The sequence below is a fragment of the Suricata suricatta genome, chromosome 11, assembly GCF_006229205.1.
Source record: "Suricata suricatta isolate VVHF042 chromosome 11, meerkat_22Aug2017_6uvM2_HiC, whole genome shotgun sequence".
In the NCBI taxonomy this organism is placed as follows: domain Eukaryota; kingdom Metazoa; phylum Chordata; class Mammalia; order Carnivora; family Herpestidae; genus Suricata; species Suricata suricatta.
In genome coordinates this window covers 52,083,396-52,094,293 of record NC_043710.1, presented here as the reverse complement: position 1 = coordinate 52,094,293, position 10,898 = coordinate 52,083,396, and the positions used below count along the sequence as shown (strand labels likewise).

General features: G+C 41.1%; 2 protein-coding genes across 2 annotated transcripts; one reads left to right on the top strand and one right to left on the bottom strand.

Moving 5' to 3' along the window:
- The first annotated feature begins 1,260 nt into the window (after positions 1–1,260).
- Positions 1,261–2,208, top strand: LOC115272578 (olfactory receptor 51Q1-like). The gene has a single exon (XM_029915612.1). It carries the CDS (start codon positions 1,261–1,263, stop codon positions 2,206–2,208), a length of 948 nt encoding a protein of 315 aa, XP_029771472.1.
- A 7,191-nt stretch (positions 2,209–9,399) lies between these two features.
- On the bottom strand, positions 9,400–10,338 carry LOC115271817 (olfactory receptor 51B6). Its single transcript, XM_029914788.1, has one exon. It carries the CDS (start codon positions 10,336–10,338, stop codon positions 9,400–9,402), a length of 939 nt encoding a protein of 312 aa, XP_029770648.1.
- Positions 10,339–10,898: the final 560 nt, after the last annotated feature.

Sequence of the window (10,898 nt, the reverse complement as noted above, 5' to 3'; positions counted from 1 at the left end):
TGAGAGTTTCCAAAGATTTACTCCTTCTCCTATTCTAGATCTCCCCTATAAATGTAAATGTCTCTTACTTGTCAGTGTAAGGATCAGAAAGGTAACATCTACTCAGCTTCTGTTCTACATCTGCTCTTTCTTAGAAATAATCAGCTCAAGATCATCATTAAGTCAAACAGGCATATTTTGGGGTGGCAGATTCTGCTCCCTTTCACATCCATCAATATGAACTTAAACAGCTTCCCACATATCTACCGGCTAATCTTATGCATCCAACTTCTTTATGCACCCAGAGGGTATTTTGCCTTATTCCCCAATGCTATTAGGCTGTTCCTGCGGAGATGTTCCTACTATTATTATTGCAGTCTTTCCAAGAAAGTGGTTCCTAAGGCTAGTCTTTTAATGTAGGTTCTTTTGACAGATCTCTAAGTACCCGAGTTTTACCCATTTGGCTCATGGAAGGTTCTGTCCAGAAGAATTCTTGTACCATATGTCCTCTAAAAGTTCTTTCTCAGGTATCCTAGGCTTTAAAAGTTTTTTAATGTTTTTTATTTATTTCTGAGAGAGAGAGAGAACATGAGCAGGGGAAGGTCAGAGAAAGAGGAAGACACAGAATCTGAAGACAGGCTCCAAGCTCTGAGCTGTTAGCACAGAACCTGAAATGGGACTCAAACCCACGAACTGTGAGATCATGACCTGAGCTGAAGTTGGACGCTCAACCAACTGAGCCACCCAGGCAGCCTGGATCCTAAGCTTTAAAGATAGGCATTATCGTTCCCCAGTCTGTTAGCTCAGTTCAAGTCTCTCTTTATGGTTCAAACGAGTCAAGAGGCATATTGAAATCATTTTTTACATTTACTGCTCTAGGCTCTTGCTTTTTCTCCTAGCCTCATGGCATCCAAGGATATCCTACAGTAATCTCTTTTCCACAGCTATTTGTTCCAATGGCCATAATGCACTCTTACACCTTCTTGCTACAAAGACATAACTGCTTTCTGGATGTATAAAGAAGTCTTTGGTTTAAAACTAATGAGAAACTCATGCCATCAATCAGTAGTTGACAAGAGATGGCAAGCTAAGAGCTAACATAAGCAAAACTGATAAAACCTTTGTAGACTCATTGCCTGGCTAGCTCTCTTTCCCTAGACCTTCCTTGATGATCTATTGCAGAATGACTTCAGATAGTCATAGAACATTTATTTAAATCCTTATATTGTCACTTTTCACAGCTTTGGGAATGAACTCTGGTCTTGAGGGTGCCTCTTCGTCATGTTTTTGGTGACTAATTCCATTCAAGTCCACTTCTTCTTCATCCTCATGGGCATCCCTGGCTTTGAGGCATCCCTGGATTTCTGTTGTCTCTACATGGTCTCCATTGTGGGCAATACCACCATCCTGCCTGTCATCAGGACAGAGCCCTCCCTACATGAGCCCATGTACTTGCTCCTCTCTATGTTGGCTCTAACAGACCTGGGGCTCACCCTCACCACTTTGCCTACAGGCATGGGACTCCTCTGGTTTAACGCCTTAGAGATCAGTTTTGAGGATTGTTTTGCCCAGTTCTTCTTCCTCCATGGATTCTCTTTTATGGAATCTTCTGTGTTGTTGGCCATGTCCTTTGACTGCTATGTGGCCATCTGCCATCCCCTCCGTTATGTCTCCATCCTCACCAACCGGGTCATCAGCAGAAGAGGGATAGCCATCATTTTCCGCTGTGTTCTGATTGTTCTTCCCGCATTGTTCCTACTGAAACGGCTTCCCTTTTGTGGCTCCCGCCATCTCTTGCACTCGTACTGCCTTCATCAAGACATGATTCGTCTGGTGTGCGCTGACACCACTATCAATAATTGGTATGGATTGATTACAGCTCTTGTCTTTATTACATTGGACCCCCTGCTCATTGTGGTCTCCTATGTACTCATTCTAAGAAGTGTCTTGAGAATCAGCTCCCAAGTTGAAAATTTCCGGGCTCTCAATAACTGTCTGTCCCACATTCTGGCTGTCCTGGTCCTCTATGTGCCCATGGTGGGGCTGTCCATGACGCACCGCTTTGCCAAGCATGCCCCTCCAATTGTACATGTCATCCTGGCCAACATCTGTCTCCTAGCCCCTCCTGTGATGAACCCTATTATCTATAGTGTTGAAACAAAACAGATCTGTCAAGGGATTTGTTACCTCTTTTCTCATAGACAATTGCACCAGAGTGTTGAGAAGTAAGTTTTGGACATTATTGCTTAAAATAAGAACTTGGGAGGGGCACCTGGGTGGTTCAGTTGGTTGAGCATCTGACTTGATTTTGGCTCAGGTCATGATGCCAAAGTCATAGAATTGAGCCCTGACATGGGGCTCTCCACTAAGCATGGAGCCTACTTGAGATTCTCTTTTTCCCTTCTGCCCTTTCCCCCTGCTCTCTCTAAAATAATTATTTTTAAAAATTAAAAATAAAAAATCACTTGAGAAACTTGGAAAGTTATGGTTTGTATGTCCAGTCATGTACGAATCACAAAGCAAGAATTGAGGTACATATATCATTATGTTCCCTGAATTTTAATTTAAACTAAGCTGAAATATCTACTCATTATGTAGCTGCCCCCATTTACATGATATTTTTGCATGCCAAGTTCCTCAAAGTTGTAATTCTCAACTTCTTTTTGCTTAAGTTTACTCATGAAATATTTAAACTCTTAAGTCTATTTAACCAATAGTATTTTTATCTGTCAGTTAGCATGAGTTCATGGTTTCCCTGATCATAACTGTAGAGTCCTCTGTCAGATATGCTTTTTACTGCTTGTGGCTTTATCATTTTCTGCCCTCTCTGGGTAAAAAGATTCTTTATAATTAAATCTCATCTCCCTGGATCACACTGTTTAGAAAGTGACAATATGACCAATGCTCATGAAAGACTTTCTTAGGCTTTGGTGGAATGAGTCATTTACAATCTTTTGGCTTGATTGTTTTCATAAAAGGCTTCTATCATTGGTCTTGGTCCCTGATGAAAATAATGTAGCTAAGAACAAATTCTTGCCATTGAACATGTTAGAAAAAGTGAGCCAGATATAACCTGAAAGCCAGGAACTTTCTCGACATCTGCAGTTTTTATTGTGTTTCTTGCAAACCTGAAATGTACAATAATTGTAATGCTTAGTTCACTATTAGACATGCGAATTCTACACCAATGCAATTCCAAACCTCTCTTTGGAGAGAGAAGCTGTGAGTAAGCTGAGGGCTCCCATAGGGACAAAGGGCCAAGTGAACTTGGGTTACTTGAGATGTAATCGAAAGAGGGGCAGTGTTTCCTTGGTGATGTCAAACGTTGAGAAATGCCTGACTTCTAATTGCTGAGTAAGGATGCCTGACTTCTAATTGCTGAGTAAGGACTGGGAAATGTTTTGTCTTTGTCAAGATGGTAGAATGCTTAAATAAAAGAATACACTTAAATTCATATATTGGGCCAGTGTCTCTATTCTGATGTACCAGGGCGTCAGAAACATTATTTTTCATTTTAACTTCAGAAGATCCCTGTTGAGGGATGCCTGGGTGGCTCAGTCAGTTAAGTGTCTGTCTTCGGTTCAGGTCCTGATTTCAGCATTCCTGAGTTCGAGCCCTGTGTTGGGCTCTGTGCTGACAGCTCAGAGCCTGGAGACTGCTTCTTTCTAATTCAGTGTCTCCCTCTCTCTGCCCCTCCCCAACACATGCTCTGTCTCTCAAAAATGAATAACTGTTAAAAAATTAAAAAAAACCCTCCGTTGGAAATGGTTTTATTAGAGCTAATAGTGAAATAACTAAAACTCAGGATTAAGTGAATGCAGGGTTTGTGTGGCATTGCTTCCCTTCCATCTGAACCATAAGGAGACTTAAGGGACAGCCCTTCACCCCCCTTTCCTAGAGGCTGTATCCTGGTTCTTTCAATACAGGGGCAGGTGGCAGTATTTGCAAAGCTTGGGAGAGGAATGGTTGAAGAGCAGAAGGCTTGTGCCTGAGAGATAAGACTCCAAGTCCAGGGAGGGGCTAAGCAATTGGTTCCTCATGGCTGTTGTCTCCTGGATCAGATAGTACCCCCACCTCAGACCTCTCAACCCTGCATGCGTGGGGACTCCTGCCTGGAGACGGGGAGAGGTTAGTCACTGATGAAGAATGATTTCCCTGAACTTGAGTCCCAGAGGAACACCTGATTTCCTTCAATACCTTTCCTTGGGGTCTCTTTCTGACCTTCACCCTTGTCTTTCTGGCCTTTTCACCTTTGTCTTCTACCTTTCCTTCACTCATTTCCTTCCTGTCTGTTCCACTGACCTTATCTTCTCACCAGAGTCTTGTTCTGTCGTCTATACTTTGTTTCTCATCTTGCCCACTAGGGCTCACCTCTAAGTCTCTCAGTCCTCAGTACAGAGCTGGACCAATGCATGTCCCTCAGGTGCCCTTGCATCACCAGCTAGCCCTCACACAGAGCTGATTGCCTGGCTTCTCCGTGGGTGGTTGACTGATCCTAAGTCTCTAAGTGGCACTTGCCAGTGCTTCAATGTGTGTGATTCCCAGTGTTATTGATGAGCCTACTCCCCCATCCCCCTGCCCCCAGCTTATATTCATGCCTCTCTGGCCACAATCAGACTCTCACATCCTCCAAGGGGCAGACAGTGATAGTCTAAGAATGGCTTGGGACATAATCTTCATCCTGCCTTCAAGTCTGTAGGTATGATATTATATGACATTATATGAATGACATCTATGACATTATAGAGAATGTCGATTGAAGTGGAGGTGATATCTGCACCAACCCCTTGTCCTCAAAGATTGTATCTAAAGAGTTTTAAAAACATTACTGCAGAATGTATCAGGGTGTGATAAATACAATCGAGTGCATTTTATTGCAATGTTCAGCCTCACAAGTGCCTTAATGTACACGGAATGGTGTCCAGTAGATGAAATTTAATCACCAAATTCTCATTATAAGGCTCAGTTCATAATAGTTATACTTTTTCAAGCCATGAACTGAAATTCCTGACTTTCATACCAGTGAATACTGGCCCTGAATGGCTTTCTATTCAAAGCATCCAGCTTTTTCCCTTTTTACCAGCATCCTCTGCTGATAAAAATGGTGACTACCTTCCCCTATCCACACCACCTCTGTGTGGTGTTTGAGAACCTCAAAATCTACAGTGCCTAAACCTTAATTTAGAAGGGAGTGAACAAAGAAGTTCTACTCTGCCTTTAGTTGCAGAATTTGCATACTTAGCTCCCGATGGATAATAGGCCCACTTTTGGGAAGATGCATTAATTTACAGTAAAGTTTCTAATGTCAGATTCTACAAAGTCTTCCTCTGCTTTAATATAAGGCTGGTCTATTCGGTATGTTTTTCTTTCTGTTAGTCTATACTCATGGCCTCCCCTTCTCAACCAGATTTAAGCTCTGTGGGAGTAAATGCCAGGTGGCACACATAGGGGTTAAGAGGAAGTTCATACACATAGCTGAAGAGAGTAACAGGGGAAACAGATAATCCATCCCAGAGCTCTGAATAATTCTAAAGCTATCTTTTTCTATTCCCACAGGTCTCTTGCTTTTTTCTTCCAAAGTACATCTGCCTTGTAAGGAAAACAGATTTTGACTTTTCCCTATTCCAAAGATCTGAAAGAAGAGATTATTTGGGAACCCAGTTTTTGGGGGGAGACTTTAATATATATTATTATGCTTCATCACTGCTTGACTGACATATTACTGTTTTCTCTGTAAGTTTCATTAAATCAACTCTCTATACCCTAACCGTGACCTGTTCCCTACATTGAGCCTTCTAGGACAAGACGCAATGGAGCTTCTTAATGACCTGTTTATGAGTCTTTTGTTCATCGGTGTCATAGATGTGACCCTGGACTCCAAAGCCTGGCCAAGGTCTTGATTCCAACACCTTCAGTTTAGATCATACCCAGAAACCAAGCTTCTAGGAGCATTTGTTTCAGAAGGTCCTCTCCAAGGCCCACTTCTGCCTTCTCCCATGTTTCATCTCCTAGTCTTAAGAATTTGGAGTTTTGGCACAGTGGTGCCCCAAGGTCATGAGGTGTATCCTAGTTTGGGCATTAGCCTTGTCACCAGAAAGGTGATTAATTTTAGATGTCACATAGTGGTAGGAATGAAAAGTTAGGGAAGATGGCCTTTTCAATATGGTTTTTTTTTTTTTTTGAGAACTCCAGGGACTTTGCCTCTACACTGAAACATATGTGAATAAAAGGAACAGAGTAGGGCATTAAATTGGTCCATCAGTAAAGTTTCCCCACTTTAACTCCCTTGACCCAGGTGTTCAGCTAGGACCATTGTGATACCAGAACTCTGCTCTGTTTCATAGGACTCACCTCCATAAAAAAAAAACAAAACCCTGACTTCCCAGTCCTATATTTCTTATGAGCTTTTTCTCAGATCTCTCCATACTAGCTCTGCAAAGTAAGGAAGGACAAAAAGGGAAGAGAGAAACTTTTGGAGGTGTCAATCAAATGCACTCATTTGAAAACTTTCTAAAAGATATTGTTATCCCAGTGCCCTTTACCTTAGTCTGCTATGGCAGGCCACAGGCCACTGAGCCTAGAGAGAAAGTGAAGAAAGATTTTTTTTTGATGGAGCTTAGATCCCCCTGAATTGATTCCCAAGAGCACAGGAAAAGGATGCATCATGACTTAAAGTGCAGAGTCCAGCTCCAGCAGGTCCAGGGTTCCCCTGAAGGATGGACGATGTCAGCGAGAGAGAGTAAGAGAGGCTCAAGTTTCATTCTGATCACCAGGTGGGCACCCTTGCCCTTCTGGCAGGGATCTCTGCTCTGTCTGGTTCTCAAGCTTTATTTATGGCAAAAGGTACAAGGACCAGAAAGAGCAGTAAATGATTTCTCATAGATAATTTTTACAATTTTCCAGGACATGGGTTCTGCAGAATTTACAATTCTAGTAGTAATGATTGTCATAAAAAACTTAACCACAGGCACTCATGTTGTCATAGGTATTTTTTAGAAAGCCTCAGGTCTAGCCTTAAGGAAGTGACCTTTAACCAAGAGGCAAACAGCATTGTTTAGTAAAGGGCAGTTTTTTTTTTTTTAATGAGTAAGGGCCACTAGGCTGTTTATAACTCTAAGAGAAAGTTCCAGAAAAACAGGATTCTCAGGAAACATCATGCCTGCTCTCACAGTCCCAAAGATGATTGATACAATTTGTTGCAGTAGTGACTTTTACAAAGGAGTTCAGGCCCAGAATGTAGTCCGTTTTCAGTTAATTGCTTAGGGGAAAATTATATGTTGCATTAAGGTGTATTTAGTTTACTCATCTTTTCCCTGACCAGGTGCATTCATACCTCAGGGACAGGGCAGGGGGACAGGTCACCCCTGACATGAATCAGCAAAGAACTCTGAGGTTTGGTGCCCAAGCAGAAATGAAAGTTTCAAGAGGGTAGATTTTGGTAGCTGTCTGGGGGCAAGAGGCCAGGCAAACTTGCTGTACCCTCACCAGGAATTTTCACTCTACTGGTAAGTTCAAATAGCTCCCAACATTAAAGAGTTGTGAGCTTACTAATATTTTTGAGGGTGTTCCATCAGAATGCAACTTAGGATGCCCAAATATTGGTAGATATTACAAGGCATAACAACAGAGACATTCAGAGGACATGTAGATTCAGAAACATAATCAGAAGAACTGGGGTGCCTGGGTGGCTCAGTTGGTTGAGTGTCTGACTCTTGATTTCAACTCCAGTCATGATCTCACAGTTTGGGTTTGTGGGTTTGTGTCCCATATTGAGCTTTGTGCTGACAGCATGGAGCCTGCTTGGGATTCTCTATCTCCCTCTCTCTCTGCCCCTCCCCACTTCTCCCCACACGCAATTTCTCTCTCAAAATAAATAAATAAATAAACTTAAAAAAGTAGAAGAAGAACTAGAAAGCCAACAGACACTTAGAAACATGGGTTATTTTAAGTTGTATTCATTTTGATCAAAAATTTGTATTTTATTAAGGATTATCCATGAGGCAGTTTCTATCATAGAGTAGGAGATAACACCCATAATATCATTATCCTCCTGGAGAACATTATCTAGAAACTATGAAAAGAGAAAGACAAATGTCATGCAGACCAGATACACAGCTTAGTTGAATAAATAAATGAGTGAAAAAATAAACAAAGAAATGGTCCGTTGAGCTGATCTGGTGAAGATTATTTACAAGCATGGAAGCTGCTCTAAAGGTCTGGTTTAGGAATTATATTTGTTTTTTCCATGCTACTCATAAATCCCAAGAGTTCTGGAAAATTCTTACCTCTCTATGAGCAAGGGTGAGGGGGCAGGAGTCTGAGACTGCTTTGAATGCCAGCATGACAAAGCCCAGGGACAGGCTCCCCCTATGTAAAGGAAAGTGACTAGCACTGGGTGGCACCTTGTATAATCCAAGCATTTCATACTCAATCTTCTGTTCATAAGAACATATTCTTTGATTCAGTTTAAATCCTGTCACCTGAGTCATGTGTACTACTCTTCAGCTGGCCATAGGACCATGAGCTCCTTCTTCTCCATGTCTCCCCATGTGAGCAAAATACATTTTCATAGCTATTTGGAACCAGAAAAGGTCATTTTTCTTCTTGCCACAGGCATTGCCTCCTTCTTCCCCATTCACATGTATGACTAACTGTTTGTCATTTCTGGTATTTTTAACATTCCAGGAATTTCAGTCTAGCCTTATCTGTGGTACATTGCCAAGCTGGAGCTTTAATACCATTTTACTATTTGAAAATATATATCTCTGTTCCCCTGTGTTTAGGACTGGTTCATCAAGACAGTGATTATCTGGATTAGGAATTATATCTGTGCCATTATATTTTTACATATATTTACATGTATATTATTAACAATAATAATATCTAATAAATATTTATCAAACATTTGACTGGACAGACTAAGTATAGTTTTCCTAAAGTTGCCATATTGAACTTAGGATAGGGTAAGGCTTGTCATTTCACTTAGTGCAGTTTTCTAGAAATAGCAACTATTTCCATATTTGTAAAAAAATAAATTAATATTTGAAATTAAGATTGTCATTGCTAAGTGTATCAGAGCCAAGACACACAGAACATTTGGAAAAACAATGGGCTTTGACTCAAACAGTTAGAGACCCATAGTATAGATACAAGAATTGTATGGTCAGGTGCCTTATGCTCACCAAACAGGATGAGTTACCTCTGAAAAGAGTAAATCAGTTGGACACATGAGATATATACTTAGTACTGTACATATATTATCCAGACACTATCTAGCAATAGATGGGCCATGTAAAATGATATTTTGAATATCAGAGAGAGAGAGAGAGATAGGTTTCCACTGGCATGTCTTTCCCTACAACAAACCTGTCAGTTTGTCCAGGTTTCCTGAGTTATTCATTGGAGAGCAGTGAGTCAAAGTTATGCTCTAGAATAAGGCAGAGAGAATAAGCGAATTATACCACTTTGGATCTGCTTGGTTTTAATGCTATATATAACAGGGTTCATAAAAGGGGGGAAAAGGAAGTAGACGTAGCTCATTGTGATGTGGACCACACGAGGTGCATGTTTTCCAAACCTATGAATAAACGTTAGACCAACTACAGTGACATAGAAGACCAGGATACAGCAGATGTGAGAAACACATGTATTGAGGGCCTTGGCCCTTTCTTCTCCAGAAACAATGCCCATGACAGTCTTAAGGATCAAAAAGTAGGAGAAAAAGATGATAAGAAAGTCCAACAAAACCATTGCAAATACAACCACAACTGGATAGAGACGATTGAAGGTGATGTCAGCACAGGCTAATTTGATGACATCTTGGTGTAGACAGAAAGCATGAGAGAGTACATGAGATCGACAGTAGGGAAACCAGTGAAGACGAATAATTATTGGCATGATTGACAGACCAGCCCTTGTCAATACTCCCATCCCAATCTTCATTACCTTGGTGTTGGTAAGGATGGAAGTATATCTCAAAGGGTTGCGGATGGCAATGAAACGGTCATAGGCCATGGCAAGCAAAACACCAGACTCCACGATAGAAAGAGTATGGATAAAGTAGGCCTGAAAGAAGCAGGCCTGATGGCCAATCTCTCTGTGATTCAACCATAGGAGGCCCAAAACTGTGGGCATTGTGGTCAAAGTCACTCCAAGGTCTGTGGCTGCCAGCATTGCTAAGAAATAGTACATGGGCTCATGAAGGCTATGATCATCCCTGATGAGAAAGAGAAGAGTGCCGTTACCAAGAAGTATGGAAACGTAAACCACCAATAATGGGATGGAGATCCAGTGGTGTGCCTTCTCCATGCCTGGGAAGCCAGTAAGCAGAAACAAGGAAGTAGTGGTGTTGAGCCACATTGCAGACCTAGCAATGCCCTTCAGGTAATGCAGGAGAAGCTCTTCTGTGGAAGTTGCCCTTCAGTGTGCTACCTAGTCATAATATGTTTATCAGTCTTGACTTCCACTGATAGCAAGGATGATAAATTTGCCATTATGTGGAGATTCCTAGGTATGGGAGAATAGAATGTATAAGGAATTTTACGTATTATTCATTGTTACTGGACAACATACAGGAAATACAGCAATGTCGGCAGAATAGACCTAGGTGATTTCTTTATAAATTATATAACCAAAAAAATAAAGGCAAGATGCAAGAAGAAATTGGCATATTTGAATAGAGCCATAATAGTGTTGGAACTTACAGTATATTTTTCAGTGTGCTCTTTATCTTGGCTTGTGATATTTCCCAGAATGTATGAAACCTAAAAGATCAGCAGGAAATTAATTTCAAGCAGTGTTGGAAGAGCAGGTATGAACATCCAATGGCAAAACAAATAAATAAACAAAAAAATCAGTCAGTCAATCCAATCAATCAATCAATCAATCAAATAGACTCAGTTGATTTGAGGACATGATCA

Bases quoted from the DNA above. Each gene is read 5' to 3' on its own strand.
- LOC115272578 (XM_029915612.1), top strand. From the start codon at position 1,261: ATGTTTTTGGTGACTAATTCCATTCAAGTCCACTTCTTCTTCATCCTC.
- LOC115271817 (XM_029914788.1), bottom strand. From the start codon at position 10,338: ATGTGGCTCAACACCACTACTTCCTTGTTTCTGCTTACTGGCTTCCCA.